Consider the following 20,328-nt stretch of genomic DNA (forward strand, 5'->3'; position numbering starts at 1 on the left):
TGGGTTACCAAGTTTGGACCTTCAAACTTATATGAGACCAAAAGAGAATAAGGAAGTGATTCAAACTTACAAAGATACAATATACAATTCCACAAAGAGCCTTTGCTCATACTTTCGGCTTGGTTTCAATGAGACGAGAGTTCAAAAGGACATTGAAGGCTTATTTGAATTTGAGACTTTACTTGCAAAAGTAAATAAAATGATTTTTGCCGACTTATGTGCATTTAATTCCTTTTGTCTTGTAGTGGATGTTTTTAAGGGATAAAGATATTTCTGACAGCCCATCTTATGGATACAAAATAAGTCTCATTATGGGAAAAATGGAGATGAATATGACCGGAATCTATCATCTACTTAATAATACATCAATGCGGACACTATGTAAGCACGATTATTATTTACACACTCTAGATAATAGGCCTAAATTCTTAATCAATAGCCAACTTCTTTATGTGGACCAATTTTGTAGCTCCTGCCTTGCATATGGATAAGCTGACTGAGCCATTGAATATCACACAATTGTATGTAACTTTTATTTACTCATTAATTATTTGGTTGCTTTGTCCCAAAAATTATCAACACCTTTAGTTGATTAATAATATATTTATATACAAGGGTGGTCTGAAAATTTTTCGACCTAAAAAGATAAAAATAAATTTTTTCTGCATATTGATTAATTTTTAACATAGTCTCCTTCAACTCTACAGACTTAGTTCAGCAATACTCTCATCCCTACAACCCATCCAAATAGTACTGTGTTGTGTTTCTTCTGCAATGTAATTGTTCGAAAGACTCTTTTTTGTCTGAGCTCAATGACTCATAGTTGAATTGACTTTGACGCGTCCAATTTTAACACAACAAACCTTTAAATATCTGCTATTGTTTGAATTCATTTAAAAGTTACAAAAGACAATTATTTAATAATAATAGCTCCAATTCATTGTTTGTCCATTCTCACAAAAAGTATCACATCAACGCACTCAAACGCCGCCTGTTGCATAACAATTGAGCGTCCAAAATGGTTGAAACTTTGATCAGTAACTCTCAACATATGCTACATAGCTTTTATTTACGAGTGTTGGCATCTTCACATTGTGGTGGGAAACTTTTTTAGAGCAACATCATATATATAAGTTTAGGAAAAAATACACATTTGGTGGCGGGGTTCAGAAACTTAAGCAGTTAGTGATACCACAGCCCGTAATCAAATTATTCAGGGTCTGGTCGTAGTTTTTTTCCAGGGTCATGGATACAATGAAAGAGATTTTTACATTACAGTGTCCCGAAGCAAGATACAAGCATTATACTATGACTTGAATCTAGGGAGGATTGGGACATTTCATATTTAAATACCAAGAAGTATTTAACATAAGGTGTGGTTTGTCGGTACATAAATATGTAGAATAACAAACACTACGGACAGAATTTCAGCAATTGTTGAAACTGACCTATTTGTACTGAGTGCTTTTATTTTTACAATATCCCTTTTATTTTTAACAAAAATAAATAACTTATTTTGGCTCAAAATCAGTTTTTATTGGGGAAGTACCGATTTCCAAATCTAATGTTATGAAAGTTTATGAAACTAAACTATTCTATAATTTAGTATTCACTTCTCACCGACTATTTGAAAATATAAAATTATATATTTTTTTAGCTTAATAATGTATACAATTAAGGTAGGACAGGTATCAACAAAATTGGCACACTATAGAGTCATTTCCGATAACCGATTCTGATACTTTAAAAAAGGCCAATTTTTGCCGGTAATTGGTAAACCTCTAGTTTCTACTCTCCCCATTCTCCCCCAACTAAAATAACCAGAAAATTGACTTCAGTACTTTCATTTTCATATATTTATATATACCATTTAGTAAATGTATCCTCGTGCTTATTTTGTCCGACTTGAAATGGGGGGTTTCTTTCACTTGAAGTCCTTTGTAATTCATTTTTTTACACATGGAAGTACTTGAAATATGAGGGCATTTTAATTCAATTTGTTTGTAAAACATTCATATTTAATCAATATTGTTTCTTATTATGATTCATTCGAACCGATTTTTTACCGCTGTACTTTAGTTGAGAAAAAGTAGGAAGAAAGGGCCAAATAATTACATTCGAAATAACAAAGTCAGACATGCCCCTTCAACTTTTAAGAATTTTGAGACACTGACTCTGGGTAAAAACTCAAAAACCTGTAAGGGAGACAAAGGCCTTACCAAAAGAATGAATAAAATACTACTTATAAAAAAATGCCACATTCATGTTTGATATTTTATATTTTAAATATATTAACATGTGATTAAATGTGCTCATTTTATGGTAATGAATGCAAAAATGATTTGGAAACTACTTTAAGTGGAGGAAGGCTCATTTGAAACCTTCAATGTGAGAAAATATATTTTTGCCAAAAAGTGAGGGTGGGCTGAATATGGCAGCACTCGTAAAGAAAAGCAATTCACATTTATCTACCATCCGTTCTTAGTTACTCAACAAAGTTTCGGCTCTTTTGTAACAGTTGTTTGAGTGAGTTGGTAAATATGGGTTTTTTAAAGGCAATACACCACCACAAATCAAAGATGAGTTGGATTCTGTTTGTGAGGACTTTTAACATCATTTATCAAAGTAAAATTTTAGGCAGCTGTATCCAACTTATCTTTGATTTGCGACCGCGTATAACCTTTAAAAAACAAATATTTTATGAAAGCTTGATTATCGATTTGATCTATTTTCACAAAAACTTACTTAAACGACTCTTACATAACAACAACGCGTCCAAAATGGCTAAAAAATTTGTGAGTAACTGTAAATAAATGCTAGATAGGTGTGACTAGCTTTTATTTAGGAGTATTGCCATATTCACGTTGAGGTGGTAAACTTTTCAGACCTACGTCCCATATATACGATGTCGAAAATTCCTGGGGCGAAACATCCTAGTACCTAAAGTGTAGAGGCTTAACAAATTAACAAACTTTCTATATCATTGTGCAGGGAAAGGAGCTGTGTTGGTGATACTACACAAAAATTGGGCTTTATTTTGGAGGCTGATTTTATTAAAAGGGAATTTGATCATAGCAAGATCCCTGATGTGAGATCCTTTTTGAGAAATATATATGTAAAAAAAAGTATTCATAAATATAATTCAGGTCTTGGAACGCTACAAAAATATCCACAAAACTATCAGAGCATCCATAATGGGATCCAAGTGGATATTACCGGAAGTTAAGGTATGTTTGAATGGACAAAAAGTAGCTACCTTAATGAACATTTATTTATTATGTATTTTGTACATCAGGAGGAAGCCCTTTATCTAATGGAACAAGTTGAGATAACCCTTGGATATCCCAACTGGGCCACACATTCATCTCTAACGGATTATTTTTATAAAGATGTAATCGGTTTATTGGGGTTTTATGGGTCCTTTGGGGGCTCAAAACTATAAGTAGCATGACAGAATTACGAACTACTTATTTTTATTAAATCAAGAGACAAACACTACAACCCAATTTGTAATATATGTGTAAATACTTGGTTTGGTCAGCTTTATTTTTTCTTCAATATACCCTCCTTCTTAAACAATGATAGCCTCAACATGCTAAGGAACAGATTGACAACTCCTGACAATGAAGGCCGTGTCCATGGCGTACCACGCTGTCACGATGGCAGATAAGGGCTATTCTAAATTTGGAGGAAATGTGCAGTAGATATTCTTCGCCATGACGTCCCTAAACTGCAAAATCCAGGGTGTTAATGTCATGCCTGTATTTTTGCTGTAGAAGTGGTTGTCCTTCTTGACTGTATAGTGTTTTTATACAGTTCTTGGTGTTGCAGGTAGTTCGGATGAAGGTGCAATGCCACGGACGTGAAAAAAATCCCACATACGTTGTCTTTTTTCTTATTGCCCCAACATCTTTACACTTAGATATATAAGATAAAAACATTTATTATTTGTTTTTGCCGCCGTTTAGTTGCGTAAGGAAACTTCTTCTTTGTTAAAGAATAACGGAAATACAGTCGTAAGTTTAATGCTACTGCAAGTTTTGGGTCCACACTATGTATATAGGACGTCTCGTCCTTCTGAAAGACACTTGAAAAAGTATAACATATTTTAGAGAGTTCTCAAATAAGGAATCATTTTCACCTAATATAATAATAAAATATCTTTTTTATGTATTGAGTTTCATATTTTATTGAAACTTTAAGCGTATATGTAATACATGGGTTGAAAAGTCTCCTGGCTTAACAAAAAAAAAGTGTTTTGTTTTTGTTCAAAATTGGCCTTTTTTAAATTATTATTATTATTATTTATTCACTTTATGGAGCAGATTCCCTCCAACACACTTTTCAGAGCGTTGATAAGCGTGAACGGTATTAAATTCCATCAGGAAGCCCTGTAAAATTAAAATTAGAAAGAATAATAATTCACAGTCTAAATGACAGATTGTCATATAGTTTGTACAGCCGTCTTTTTAAAAGTTGTACTACCTGAACATGAGGTGAATTTTTGTGTGTATATGTTCTTAATATTCAGGACGGGGCTTCTTAATTTTGAGACCTTAAAATCCCAGGGATTTAAACATATTTTTATGAGCAGGACCAACCTTTAATTTAACTCTTTTAGCTCGAAGAATTGACAGTAACGGATGGGATGCAAAATATTATGAAAATTAAAATTATGTTTTTGCAAAAAGGATATTCGAATAAACAGAATCGTGAGCTACTGGATATAATGTTGTAAGTTAAATTCTGTTTTTTTCCCCAAAAGATATAGACACAGATTATGAAAACAAATCTACAAATATAATATTCATACACACATTAGGTGGGCATCCCTCATGAAACCCAACGCTTTCTACCATCCACTATTCAATAACATTGGTACGTTGCTTACTTTATAATCCTGAGTTTCTCTTTTTTTTTTCTTCAAAATAGGAGTAATTTTGCCTCTGATGTTAAAGCCTTATCTACAGAAAAGAGTTCCTGAGTAAGTGATCACCATGATTAACAACTTTTTTTTTATGTTTTGGGCCTTCAAAATGAAAAGGAGGCTTCATGAACTGTTTTACTAAATTGAGTCTAGATTACCTACATTTGTAATCTTCAACGAAATATTAAGAAAATCCATCTTCAAGTTATTCTCACTCATTCTTTGTCTATAGATTACAAAAATTCCTTATTAACCGAATTAAGTCACATAAATTTAAAATCTAATTCCATAGGTTTTTTGGCCCATTTATGGCAATACGCCCCATTTTATTAAAAGGTTTGACATCCCTGCTCTAAACTATAGCTAACCTTATTGCGCATCTCAACTACTCCCAAAAATATGAGTAGACAGCCCCCCATAGTTGAGAAAAATATGACCAAAAATTATGGGAGAGTATGTTTATATAGAAAATATATTGGACTTAAGTGGTGTGTCAACATAAAAACATTATTAAGCAAATATCACGAAATATATTTTTTTGACTTCATTTGCATATACAATACAACCAATCAATGTTCAGTTATATATTTTAGTAAAATATAGGCTTTGTATTGAAATTTATAGAAAAAGAAATGAAATTAAAAAAAAATCCCACTAGTTTAGAACCTTTATTTGATTTCATTGAACTAAGAAATAAAATACAGTCAAATTCAGATAAAGGAAACTGCTATTTTTCCGATAAAAAGTTGACCATATCCATATCTTATATCCAAAGTATATGCAAAAACCACAATTTTTAAATATTTATCTAAATAAGTAATTTTGAATTCCCCATTTTGAGGCAACCAGTGCTGTTTAATTTGATTCTCTTTTTAAGAGATCATCAAGGATTTTTAGCCTATCTTTAGTGAAAATGTTATTTTTTTATGGTGGGGTGGGGGGGCACTCATTATGTTCCCGTAATGATTGATAAGCAACGTGAAATGAATTTAAAAATAAACATACAGAATAAAAATATTGGCGCTTGCTGATGATTTGTACCTATAAAAGGAAAAGTCCTCTTGGGAGTTCTTCATTCTCATCAACTTCTATGAAGTTTATAACAAAAAAGATAAGAAAAAGTTGACTATATTTTGACTACTCACTGTCTGTTCCTTCTATGATTGATATCCAAGAGAATGTAATCAATAAGCATGTTGTTTTTATTTTATCCCGATTTGACTGTAAGGCAGGAGCGTTGCTAGCTATCATCTGGGGGGGGTCAGCCCAAAAAATTATCAATACTGTTATATACTTACTCGTATATAAATAGGTTTATTTTATATATATACTAGGAGAGGGTGCCCGTGTTCCCGGACTAAAGAGCTACTTGTTAAATTTCAGGGAGATCTACTCGACCATTTCGATTTCTAAATATATATATCGAGATCACTGAGGTACGGTAAAGTCTCATATTTTATTGAGACGATCTACTTATGCTACTTTAAGTGACAATTGCAACATACCCAAAGGGTAAATTTGTTGATATAAATGGAGGATAATTCGTCGAAGAATGTAAATGTAATCCTCGCACAATTTTGAGATAAACCATTCTAATTTGCTTTTGTGTTGACAGACCAAAGATTTAAATTAGAATATCATTATTAGGTATCTGAGCTATGGTGGAATTGGTTTTATATTAGGACACGAGTTAACGCATGCCTTTCAGAATGCTTTAGACCTAACAGAGATTTCCGATGCAATCACGTATGAAAAAGTGAATTGCATCAAGGAGCAGTTCGCAGAGTACTCATCAAAATCTAATTATTCCATACAGGTAAAGCTCATATTTGACATTGTTTAAATACATCATATTTTTACAGGGCGGTGATTTTGATAGTCTTATGGAGAATATGGCGGACACTGGGGGTCTTCAAGTCGCTCTTAAGGCATATAAAAGTTCCCTCTACTATGAGGCTGAGATGAACACTTCCCTACCAGACTTAGAGCTCTATTCTCCTGAGCAATTATTTTTCATTCGTTTTGCACAAACTTTTTGTGCAGTGTCAAGTACACGACGACCTGTCGGAAGTAGGGATCCTCATTCCTTGGAAAAATATCGAGTACTTGCCTCTGTGTCCAACTCTAAGGAATTTTCACAAGCCTTTGAATGTGCTCCTGAATCACCCATGAATCGTGGAGAAGAGGGATGTGACCTTTTGTGATGATTGAAACGAGTTTCAATATTTATATTACATATATTTTTTGTTTACCTTTATTTATCTATTTATTTTCATTCCTCCAAAATAGGGGGCTTTATAGATGTTATACTGACTTTTTTCTCAAGAATTCTTAAAATATAGGCATTAATCTTCATTAATACCCTTTTTGTCTAATGATTTCTAAATCTTTTTCCCTCAAATTTAACTTCTTTTTTTTTTAACTTTATACTAAATATTTATTTTTGTATTTATATATAATGTATATATGATTTGTTTCTGGAAATATGCTCCTCTTCATCGATGCCATTTCTTCTAATGTCTTCAATTCTCATAAATGTACGTTACATTAAGCTATATTAGTTCTGTGGTGTATTTTCGGTTCTTTGAAGATTGGGCAAAGGGAAATTTCTATAAGTAGAAGGTTGCTTTCAGAAAAATTGCCACAGGTAGCTACAAGGTTGGGAAACAAGACATGGCTGCTCACCCTCCTTGGCCTTCATGATCTCTGTCAGAAGATGATGCAGGGTTCTTGAGTATGGGGATAATCATAAGTTGTCATTGACGGTGACTGATGGTCCTAGCAACTACAGAGAAGATGTTGGCGAGGGGATACATCGATTTAGTGAGGTCCTCAATGATCTTGTTATACAAGCTAAAGAGGAACTCCGGATCCCACTTTAAAATCTGTCCTGCACTTCCTTGTTTATTAGAAACGGCTTCTCCATCACTCTTCATCTTGGCCACATTGAAAACCAGGCTCCTGGAGCACTTCACAATGTCCATAATCCTCGTCACTTAAACATCTAGGGGATCTGAGATGTACTGCCTTTTGGCTTCTTGCTCACTCATGATGACGAGATGACGAAATTTTTATTAAAGTTTGTTTATACACAAAGGATGGCTGAACCAAAACGTCAAAAAATAATCATTAACTAACCGTCCATATTTTTTATATACCATTCTGCTCTATTTATAGATGTTACTGATCTATCTAAGGATCTGTAGACTGTTTCCCCTTTGGCAGAAAAACTGTTTAACATAGATGGGCTCTGCCCAAACTACCATTGTAAAAAACAGTATTGAGAAATGGTGATGGTTTTTATAGGTTCTTCAGGGAGTGGTAGTGGTTTTTAATCTGCCTTGAAGCCACAAGTTTATACTGGACCAACGGTTAACATGGAGCATAGGAGATTTTATTGGGAGCCCTTTGAAATGAAAATGGGGAGTGGTGTTTTTTTTTATATATATAAATTTATTTTATAACAATCCTGTGTGCCTGGGATCCAATTTAGAAAATTGGGAGTGTTATATGGAAAGCTATCAACAGATCCTTAATTTGGGTGATCAGTAGATGAATCACAATAAATCTGATATAATTGCAGTCAATTTTCCAAAGCAAGTTATTTATTGGAGGCAATTCTCTTTCCACAGTATATTCCTTTTATACCTCTTAACAACCTATGTATATATACAGACTGAGGACCAAAAACTCTCAGTCGCATTTAATTACGATTTTATCCCCATTTTGTTTAATTTTGGGTCTTCATTACGGAACCAAACAGCAGCTGAAACAAAAATAAAGAAGTTTTTCTTTTTATCCTATGTTTCTAAGTATAAAAATGTCGGCTCAACTAAAAAAGGCAAAGTGTGCTCGATCTCCTCCGCGCCCTTGGCAGTGTTGAAAGGCTGTATAAAATGTTGGCATCACTATCTGGACTGCCTGAAACATCAATATGCCCATTGCAAGTAGACAAAACCCCATCACTTTTGCTGGAACAATATAGCCGACTTCTTGCCTGCCTTCGTGTGGCCTCCCTCCTGCCCTGACTACAACCTACTGGACTTTGCAGTTTGAAGAACTTGAACAAGATTGTATGTTGCACCTCTCGTCAAAATTTGTATGACACATTTAATAAAAATATAGCTGAATATATTATTTAAGTATATCACAAATTGGTTTTGAGTTGTTTTTTCTTGATTCCATAAAAATCACGATTTCGTAAGATAGTCATGCTACAGATAGTTTTGGGTCTCCATTCTGGTTATGCTTAAATATATAATATCAACAACCTTTAAAGGATAAAATGGCACAATGTTGACTATTCATCCTAGTGATGAATCTGAAATGCTTCGATACAATATAGTGTTTTCGTGTGATGTTAACTTTTTGGATGTTGGCCATTTTGAAAGCATACACAACATTGTTCCATAAGGGGACGAACCTTATAGTCAATTACCTTATAGGTAGCAAATTGTTTTCTAGCGAAGTTTTTTAACATGGTTTTATCACTAATATTCTTTATTTATTAAATAACTGGGACAAAATTAAATGGAATATATTTATGTGTTCCAATTCGCCAAAGAATGATAAAAACATTCCCTCCAAATGACACATATATGTACGTAAAAATTAGTAGCTTAAGCTAAGAAAGTTAAATGATATTTTATATTGTTATAATTTTTCCTTCTACACAACTTACCTAGAAGGGATGTAAATAGAGGTTTAACGACATTCCTTGTAATCTAAAAAAGGGTACAAGACGCTATGTAGGCCAGTTTTTTTTTTAATGTTTGAGTGAGCGATAACATAAGGAATAGAAACCGCTACTACTCCAGTTGTTAAATTTTAGTTCAACAATTTATTTCTGCTTATATTCAAATTTATTTCAAATGGATCATTTATTTTCAAATGGTACTTTTAGGGTTGAGATTGAAGAAAATGTAGAGCTACTACAAAGCTCTTGGATCTTAAAATGGCCAATAAACGTACTTAACCCGTAATGTCTATCAAAAAATACTCTTCCTAACTTTCAAAATTATTTTATAGTTGTAAAACTACACAGCATTGCACAAGTTATTTGTTAAACTATAACACAAAGTTTTTCAGCACCTTTGTTACCTACATCCATCGTGTAGTCAAATTGAAAAACTTTGGTTTTTTGTAATCATATGAAAACTTTTGCTGAAGTTTATATTTAAGCATATATTTTTTAGATCCAACTATATTTTAGAAAATTTAAAAATATTTTTCTATCAAAGTCTAAAAATGTAATGAAAAATTGCAAGCGCAGATACTAAAACACTTTTCGTTAAACATTATTGCTAGGATTTCCGTATTGCATTAAAATATACCTATATACCCTTTCCATACTCAATCTTTTAGAATCTAACTGACCATATCTTTTTTTTTTTTTTTTTTAATATGATCTGATTTTTTCCAAGAATACCAAAAGTATATCTACACATATTTTACACATTTTAAGGGTTCAGACACATAATGATAACATTTACATTGTTTACATGTAGGAGGAAGGGTAAATACTACATATGGCTTGAGGGTTAGACGATATCATTCTTTCAAGGAGTTCATTATCTAAAGAATCTATTACTTTTGACCTCTTTAGGCAAAAAAAAAAAAAGAGTATGAAAATGAAAGGAGAAACTCAATAAATAAAGAAAAATCTCAAAAGGTAGGTACTTATTTATAAAAGGCCATACATTTATAATTTAGTAAAAAAACACTATAGGAAGATGTCTGATGAGTGTGTAGATCATATAAAAGACGGAAAAAAAACAATATCGAAACAATATCAAAAAAAGTTGCTAAATGAAATAAAGTAGATAGTATTTTCTAAAGCTTTAAAACAAAGTCTAGAGAAAAGTTTCAAAAGTTTAATATCAGATGTTAAATTTTTTTAATCAAATTCAACAACTATTCACAAAATATAACGTTTTGAAAAAAAGAGTTTCAAATATTAAATTTTTTTGAAAAAAACATTCTAAAGGTTATAGCTATTTATTAAAAACTATTTTTTTTTAAACACTGAATGTAACCCTGAGGATGTGTTGTGGAGCTATACAGGGTATCCACGATAAATTGGAACTACTTTAAACTTCATCTAGATCCATAATGGAGATATTCGGGGTTAAATCATACTAATATATAAGGTTGCGTGAACAATACACTATAACTTCCACCACCATTGTTTTGACAACAAACAATTGTCATCATGGAACAAGCAAAGAGAGACGCCATCTTCGAATTGGCTCGTGCGGGACACAGGCCCTCTGCTTTCTACAAGCTTCTTAACTACCCCAAGACTACGGTGTACCGGGTCTTCAATGCCTGGGAGGGGAAAGTCTGCCACAAGGCCCACAACATGAGAAGTGACCGAATCCGCACTCCCCGCTACCTTGAAGGCCCCAGAAGTCCGTCTAGGCATTGCCGGGGACTTCCTTGTCCAGATTGGCCAAGAACCGTGGAGTGAGCAAGCAGCTGATCTCCAAGTTGTGGTCTTCACCACAAAGTTCCCGGCCTCCGTGATGACCCTGGGTGTCATCTGCAGCACCGGTGAGGTGATGCTTCCTTTCTTCTTCAATCCCTAGGAAAGGGTTAACACGATAAGGTACTGCGAAGTCACGGAGGAGTTTGTCATCCCCTGGATGAAGGATACGGCCGCTGGGAGGGAGTTCATATTTCAACAACACTCCGCGCCCGCACACATCGCCATGAGGACCACTAACCTCTTCAACTCCCACGACATCACTGTCTGGGATCGCAACACCTGGCCCTCCAACTCACCCGACCTGAATCCGTGTGATAACTACTGGTAGGGGAAGTTGGAGAGGGAGGTGTGCAAGGTCAGCCACAAGAGCATTGCGGCCCTGAAGGGTTCCATTACGAGGGAGTTGAATGCTGTCGATTCCGTGGGAGTCATCAGGGCATGTAAATCCTTTCGGGGCAGGATGGAGAAGATGGTGGCTGCTGAGGGAGGACATGTTGAATAAATTTATTGTTTAATATCATGTCTAACTTTTTCATATTAACAAATACACTCCAAATTCCATTTTTATCAAGCAGGTTGAATTTTAAGATAGTTCCAATTTATCGTGGACACCCTGTAATTGTAAGTCCTTGTAGGATTCAAAGTAGAATTGAGGATCGACATCGGAGTCATTATATCAAATACCCTTGTATATACCTTCTATCCTTCCTCCCTTGTCTCAGCTGATTGTAGCTGATCTAATTAATTTCATGAACATTATTATATCTTTCCTCCAAAAAGTCCTCCAAAAAGTTGATCCTTGGTTTCTTTTTTTTAACAAGGTCATTCTACACTGAATTTTCATTATTAATTATTGTATCATGTGCTTAAATATTTTTTTTTTTTGTAGTGGAGCAATAGATTTTTTATCATGTAGTGATCAAGTTATCAATATTCCTACAGGATAAATCATTTGAAATGAAATAGCTCTATTTTATCTGAGTAATCCACTGATAACTCTAAAGGAATTGTTACTTTATCCAAGCGTCAAAGTTGGATTTTATTTGCATGGAGATTTTGATGTTAGGGAATGATTCTGCGAAAATATTGTAAATTAGAATTTACAAAAATATTATCGTAGACGATCTACCTATAGTTGCAGATGTACATACATCTGCTTACCTTTCAGGCAGTACCTCAGGAAATTTAAATAAAAATAAAATAGATGTTGAGTCCGTATTTATTTTTTTTAATTTCATAATTCATACTAATTAGAAAAGGTTTGCCCGGCGTTGGCCAAGAATTTAAAATTAAATCTGAATTCCTCTGCTTCATTCCAAAATAAAATAAAAACTGCAAAATTTTATTAATTATTCCCCTTTGTATGTTGGTATCTATCTTCGCTCTCTTTTTTATAAGGACATAGAATAAGTTGTCCCACATTGCACATTGAGAGATTAAAATTAATTATGAACCAGTCTACCTTCTTTTAAAGAGATTATAAGGTAAAAAATTAAAGTTGAACTATCGTTTGCTCATCTTTCATTTTATAATCAAAAATCCTTTGTCTTATCCTCTCTTCTATTTATTTTTTTCTTCTCTGAATCTTATAACATCCTTGTAAAGAAGTGTACAAGTTACATACAACATAGAGAGAGAATAATTTAAAAAAAAATTACTTTCCTCATTTTTTTGTTTTATATAAAATAGTCGTTTGTTTATCAAAAAGTCTATTGAAAGGGACACATGGCCTTGAAGGTTGAATTATTATTACCACAACCGTTCCTGAAGCCTAAAAAAGCTACATGAAAAACTTCAGCAAAATAGTTGCATTTAGGTATGATTCCCGGACAAACACACACACAGATATTCGCATTTAATATATAAAAATAGTTCATAGACTCTCTGAGAGGCAAGGATAATATTATAAATCGTATACGAAATCTCTTTATTAGACTTGTAAGTTTTGATAATTTAGATAACCAATCCTAGAATCCCCTTCCTTTTTTTCTTTTTTTTTCCATATATTTACTTTTCTTTATTGTACCTCAATACCCAAATCTAAGCCACTTGTAGGAATCTTCTATTTAATTACTAAATGTGAATTTAGGAGGATGTGCCTGCCCAGGAATCACGCCCAAATTAATGGATGGATTTTACTAAATTTTCCTTTGTTGCTATTTGAGGGTCCAGAGAGGGTTTTACTAACAATTTTTGGCCTTCAAGGCCATAGATGCCTTAAAATAACTTTTTTCTATAAAATGATTTTTGACTAAAGAATGACTATTTCAAATATAATGTCCCGGTCATCACCAGTCAAATCAATTCTAGTGTTACTTAATTCTTTTAAATAATTTATGTAACCCAATACTTTATCTTTCAAGGTAATATTTACTTTTATACTTTAAAAATGAGCTCCCTGGAAAAGTTCTTTTCAACTCTCAGATTTCCCGTATAGTACTAACTTAAATCATTTGAACAAAATTAATAAAAATTATATTTTCAGAAAAGTTAATAAAATTAAGATTAAATATGTACAAACAGAAATTATATAATCATGGTATTTTCACAAGTGAGACTCAATCAATATGAATATTTCTTGCAATTTCTAACCAATAGGTAATTTTTTTTATTATGTGTATAACCTTGAAGCAATTGTTTTGATTCTTTGATCAACGTAGTTACACATTATTTTTTTTTTTTGTGATAACTTCTTGACCATTAATACATTGAACAAGTTTAATCGCACAATGTTACTTCCTTTCCAGATTGGTGGACTCCATGGATTTTTTAAAGCGCAAAGAAAACACTTTTAGTTATTATTAGTTAGTGTTATGTCTTCATAAACTCTATGGAAAATGTTCCAAAGCTTTATCGAAAACAATGGAGGTTAAGCCTTGGACCATATCTCACTTCCTTCTAAACATCCTATGTGATTTCCTTTTAAGTCAATCAAAATTTCTTGGGTTAAATTATTTTCGTGGATCAATCCTTCAAACCCTTAGATGACGTTATTAAAGGAAAAAATGTTAATGCACTTAAGCATCGGATTTTTGAACTAAATATGTAATCATTGTGATGTTGATCCCTTAGTTTCAGTTTATAACCTTTTCTATAAACATTTTCGGATAAATGGAACAGATAGCGGCATAAGTTTGCATAGGGAAAGCACTCATTGATGGCGTTGATTTGAACCTCTTCGAAGTCATTCCTGATATGTTCAGTTAATCAAGAGTTAATTCAATCTAAGAATAAAAAACATGCTACAGAACTCAAGAAACCCCTTACCATGATCACCATTATACTGGTCCTTTCTCTAATAACATCCTAGTTCTATGATAAATGATAACATAAAATAATATATTTTTACAGAGAGGACCACTATAGCAGTTATAAATTTTCTCCCCTCAAAAGTAAATAATTGGCAGTCTGGTGTTAGTACAGATCTCAACTCAAAACTACCTTATGTCTCGCTTTCCCTTCTCCTTACGCACTACGAAATGAGCATTCCTATTCATGTCAAGGGTTTTCTAATTATCTAGAAATAAAAGGATATGAAACATGAAATAGTAATGCTGACAATTTGAAACAAGTTTGGGAGAAAAGGAGCTACGCTTTCCTGGCGTTTTATTAATGAATCACCTAGAGTAATTCATAAGAGGAAAGAAATAAGACCAAATCCCACTCCTTATCTATAAATGACAAACACAGGAATTACTCCTTTGCCTATCCTCAATTCCACTCTGACTTTAACTCCCCGAACAAATCCTCATTACTACTCTCTGTCTTTCATGAGCTCACGCGCAAGTGATAACAATATATTTAGATGGTCTTTCTTGAAAAATTAAAGTATAAAAAAACACTCTTCAGATTCAAGACTAATCCGGCCTCATCTTGGTCCTGGACATTGGAATGAGTACAGCCTTCCAAGTATATATAGGGAGCGGGGATCAAATTGTCGCCAAAATATTTTTCTACAAAAAACAACACAAAATATACATATTTTAACTTTTTTATGGAAAATCAAAACTATGACGAGCATATAGGTATAGATTAACCATTCATTCGATATAATCAATAACGGCCTCTGAACCGGCCGCAGGCTCTTTTACCCATCTCATTGTCCATGTTGCCGAATACCTCCTTGATGGAGTCCATCAGGCTGGCCTTGGTGCTATGGGGATGTATGTTGGTATGTCTCTCGATATAGCCCCAGACAAAATAGTCCAAAGGATTAAGGTCAGGAGAGTTAGGAAGCCACAAATCCTTGGTTACGACGTCATAACAGTTCTCGGTTAACCACTGCATTGAGATTTTGGACACATGGCAGGGTGCTGAGTCCTGTTGCCACACCCAGGGCCTGTCTCCGGCCACCCCTTGGATCCATGGACCTGGTAGGGTCATCCTCAACCATCTTCTTCACCTTGTCGACAAAGTCGGTGTCCCTGACCTTCCTGTCGGCGCCCTCTTCCTTGGGTGCCCTCTTTATGGTGGCATCAACATCCCAGGTGTCCTCTAGCTTCTTATGGATACGCTGAGAACAGTCTGTAAATTCACTCCTCAGGTTGAAGCAATTGTTGAATTGGAGATTTCACCTCCATTATTAACCAATGCCATGACTACGGTGGGCCTCGAAAGCTCCTCGTTCCACTTATAGCTCTTTATCTCCTCAAATGATATCGGCATGATGCTAACTGAACTACGTATCGTCCGCTGACGAGAATAGCTTTCCTATTTGGTAACCGGTTTTTATTTAATAATGTCGTCTTCAAGTTATCAAGGTTTAAAGTAGGATACACTTTGATCCCCGCTCCCTGAATAGAGAGGCCAGAGAAATGTTATTATTATAGTTGAGACTCGATCTATTACCTATTCTATTTGGTCTTAAGTGATTTTTTTCTATACAGATTTGAACTGATATTTTGGCCCAGACAGAATACCGAAAAAATTAAATTGTTTTAAATTTTGTGTCGATTCCTTCGGTACAATATTTTTTTTAAATCTGACGATGCCCAATTTCGATTTGACCTTGTACAAGATTAAGGAGTTTCTTTCAAAAAGATTGATGAAACTACATATTTTTAGTTTGCTTCTTTTTAATAGTCCAAAACATGTAGAACGTTCGAATTTGTTAGCCGATAGTTTGTCTTCAATGTCTTTATTCAATAATATAATCAGTCCACACTTGAAATCTAGTAGTTGTCTAGATTCCTTTCTACAGATATCCTAATTCATAACCTCCACAGTTGTGGAGTTTCGCCTCCACTCCCGCGCCTTACAATACAGCATTAATCAGAGTAGGAAAAAAGTTATTATATATATTGTAAGTCAACATCGAATCTAAAGTCAAGTGCATGTCCTGTTCATGTCCTTGAATATTTTCAAACGTCTCATACTAAAAGTTACTAAAGCCCCCCTAAAAAATACATTAAGCTTATCTTGTATATTTTTTATAAGTCTGGTTTTTGTGTGAGTATTAGTATTGCCTCTGAGGTCATTAAGAAGCTGTATTTGACCGAAATGAAATTTCCTTTCTCTCTTTCTATAAATATATATCTCTCTCTCTCTATCTCTCTCTCTCTCTTTCTATCTCTCTCTCTCTCTCTCTTTCTATCTCTCTCTCTCTCTTTCTCTCTGGCTCTTCCCTCTTCTTTTCTCTCTCTGTTTATTTTTTCTACACTCATTCTTTGTATATATTCCCATCTATTCATCGTTGCAATTCAGACACTCTCTGCAAGTATATACAGGGGTTTTCAAAAGTCTTAAGCCTCATTAAACGTAATAATAAATTTATCAATAAAAGTCTCTAAATTTAGTTTTTACAAAAGTCTATCAGTATATTTATAGCAATAATTTTTATTAATGACTCATTCTATATATTTGCCATCATTCCAAACTATTGAAATAATCGATGATGAAATGAGTTGCCTACTGTTCTGATTATTTTTCGGGCAGTTCGTCCCATGAGCTTCGTTGACATTTTGTAGAGTATCCAAACTTAAATAAGACCGGACCTTCACCTTCGACTCTAGATACCCCTATACAAAATAATCGCAGGGATTGGATTTAGACTTGAAGGTGGCCACATTGATTTGTCCCAAAATTGAATTTACTGTCCCAACCATTTTTGAGTTCGGCGTACGGTGTGTATGGGAACACCATCGTGATGGAAAACGAAAAAGGGGTTACTTTCAAACCATGGAAGCACCACAGGTTTTAAAATACTTGAACTGTAATCATACTGGTTGATAGGGAGACCTTTGGGGGAAAAAATTAGGGGAGTTTGTCTACAGGACTGGACTATCAGGCCCAGATCATAAGAGATCGGCTCTTGGTAAGAACAGGTCTGGTTTTATCGTCCAAGGACAAAACATACGACCTGGACAAAACACAATCGTTTTGTCTATTTAATTTTTGGTTCAAATGCCACTTTTTTTCATCTCTGAAAAAAAATTTCGTTCCTGACGCAGAAATTTGTAAAAATTTTCGACAACGTTCGACTCTCTTCACTCTGGTACTGGCATTGATGTTTTGAACTTACCGTAACTTGTAGGGCATCAACTTCAAATTATCATGGACAATTCTACACCATGAGGACGTTGAAATTGATAATCACTTCTTTTCATCAATTTTCGACATCGATCTTTAGGGATTCGGATAAATCTTCGGTCGAAATATATCGCTGTTCTTCCTGTATCGTGTAGTCCTGGGTGACCAGATCTTGGCCTATCATCAAGAGTATATAATTTATAATGTCTAATTTGCACGTTTGATGGCATTGATCCGCAACATCCTTCCAATTATGTTTTATGTAAAGGTAAACATTTTCATAGATGAGAATCCTTCTTTTTCTGTAGCTGATCTATTCTTACAATATACTTCACATCACCATTGTTAAAAATACATAATAGTTTAGTGAAAAAGTATTATTTTTTTTTTTCGTTTCATTTCAATGCTGTATGAAAAGTGCCAATGCCAATTATGCCCTGTTCTATTCAACAAGTTGTAGCCAACGAGAATTAATCTTCAAAGGTCTCTATTGAGGACAAATTTATACTCCCAAGCGTGTCAATCATAGAAAAGAACAAGTGGCAGTCACTTGGTGCCAGATCCAGACTTTAAGAGCTTCCCATCGTAGCTCCCGGAGCTTCTAGCGCGTCATCAAAGATATGTATGGTCTAGTGGTGTCTTGATGATGTCTTGCTGTCTCCTATTGTTTGATCACCACTTTCAAACGGCTAAGTTCTTCTCATTAGAAGGCAGAATTGAGTGGAGAAAAAAATCACTCAAACCTCTGTTGTGCAACACGAACCGAAAGAGTATCGGCCCCGTATACATTGTATATTTTATTGGTCGCTTTTAACGCATATTTCTCTTTCAGGTAGTAAAAGTGTAAAATATGGCGAATTTCTTCATTTGATACCTCCGTACTCGACGCATGCTAACTCATAGCTAAACCGGCCAAGTGCAATAGAAAAAGAGTTTGTCACCTTTATAAAACTCTATCGTATGATCCAATTTGACCAATAATGAACAAGATATACATAGTTAAAAAATGGAAGGAAATTAAATTAAACCTCAAAATATTAAATAAAACACCTTAAATATCTTTCAATTAGGAATTATGGCTACTGACAATTTTAAGCCAATCAGGAATGGGAAGGAAAAAACATGGTCCTTTACTGAGTGGCATCTCTTGCCTTGAAGTCCTTTAGGATGTCCTTTATACTGAAAAATGTGATAAAAACACTACATATTGTGTTCTGAAACTCTGTATGACTACGCTTTTTATTTATTTGAAAAACAATAGTTTTTCTGTATCTCTCTACAGAGTACATATACAAAACTTATTAAAGTTACATTCCTTTTAATATCTCCACATCGCTTCTAAGGCATTGTAAATTAAATAAAAACAATAGCTAGGAATTTTCCGCTTATAGTGAGCTTCATATTACTACTAATTGTACTTATTAATAATCCAAGGTTCTTGGGACAGTCAAAAGAAAATAATGGCGTCAATATGTGCTTGTACGCAATATAAATACCATACAATACATAAGTACGTTAGGGTGGACCTTAAAAATCAATGTTGTACTTTTACACGTATCCCTATCATTTTGATCCCTTCATGATAGAAATTCACTCTGCAAAATATATTTAGAATATTAATATTTGATAATGACCCTCATTTCTCAATGTTTTGCCTTATAGGTATTGAAAATATTATAAAAACTAAATTAAATATAAACAATTATCTTATTGATTCTACAAAGTTTATTTTTATGAATATATAAAAACAGTTAAAGGGAGTATATAGTGCTCCATGTTGTATATCATATATAGAGTTGAGTAGTTTTTAATAGAGAAAAAAGCGCGAGGAGAAGGTGAGAGTGATACTTATGATGCACCTGAATCAAGACCATAGTTTACATCATCTACCTATTATATTATTTTGGGGTAGAAAATGAAGAGGAGAGCCTTTTACATTTAAATAACATTAGTTATGAGAAAAAAATTATAATCATATTTCAATTCATTTACCTTTATTTTATTTTGCATTTTTAAAACCATTTACACCAAAGATTGGTAATAATACATGCTTCAAAGGGAGAGGTTTACACCACGACGACTGATTAAATAATGAACAAAAAAGAGGAAAGAGCAACCACGTCAAACAGTGTTTTTTTTTTGTTTTTCCTTTTCCGGTTTTTAAAGGAAGTTTTTTCATTACAAACAACTCAACTCCAATCATATACATTACAGTATGAAGAAAAAAAGAGAGTAAAACATACAGGGAGCACTCTATAAAATAACTCAATTTCGCTGGCGCTTAGTACAACTCATATTTCAAAAGAAAAGACAATAAAAGGAAGTACTTTATATAATATTTAATAAAATAAATGTCACTTTAGATAAAATTTACAAACGACTTAAA

General features: G+C 33.7%; 1 protein-coding gene and 1 non-coding gene across 2 annotated transcripts; both read left to right on the top strand.

Annotated features, from left to right (window-relative positions):
* The first annotated feature begins 251 nt into the window (after nucleotides 1–251).
* Nucleotides 252–3,090, top strand: LOC121126362 (uncharacterized). The gene is made up of 3 exons (XR_011782240.1): nucleotides 252–381; nucleotides 440–521; nucleotides 2,992–3,090. It is a non-coding gene; the product is annotated as an uncharacterized protein (transcript).
* A 62-nt stretch (nucleotides 3,091–3,152) lies between these two features.
* On the top strand, nucleotides 3,153–7,280 carry LOC121126164 (neprilysin-1). Its single transcript, XM_040721472.2, has 7 exons — nucleotides 3,153–3,227; nucleotides 3,296–3,391; nucleotides 4,622–4,734; nucleotides 4,823–4,878; nucleotides 4,933–4,984; nucleotides 6,575–6,743; nucleotides 6,790–7,280. Exons 1-7 carry the CDS (start codon nucleotides 3,195–3,197, stop codon nucleotides 7,129–7,131), a joined length of 861 nt encoding a protein of 286 aa, XP_040577406.1. The 5' UTR covers nucleotides 3,153–3,194; the 3' UTR covers nucleotides 7,132–7,280.
* The last annotated feature ends 13,048 nt before the right edge of the window (nucleotides 7,281–20,328 follow it).

The sequence above is a fragment of the Lepeophtheirus salmonis genome, chromosome 11 (assembly GCF_016086655.4).
Source record: "Lepeophtheirus salmonis chromosome 11, UVic_Lsal_1.4, whole genome shotgun sequence".
In the NCBI taxonomy this organism is placed as follows: Eukaryota; Metazoa; Arthropoda; class Copepoda; order Siphonostomatoida; family Caligidae; genus Lepeophtheirus; species Lepeophtheirus salmonis.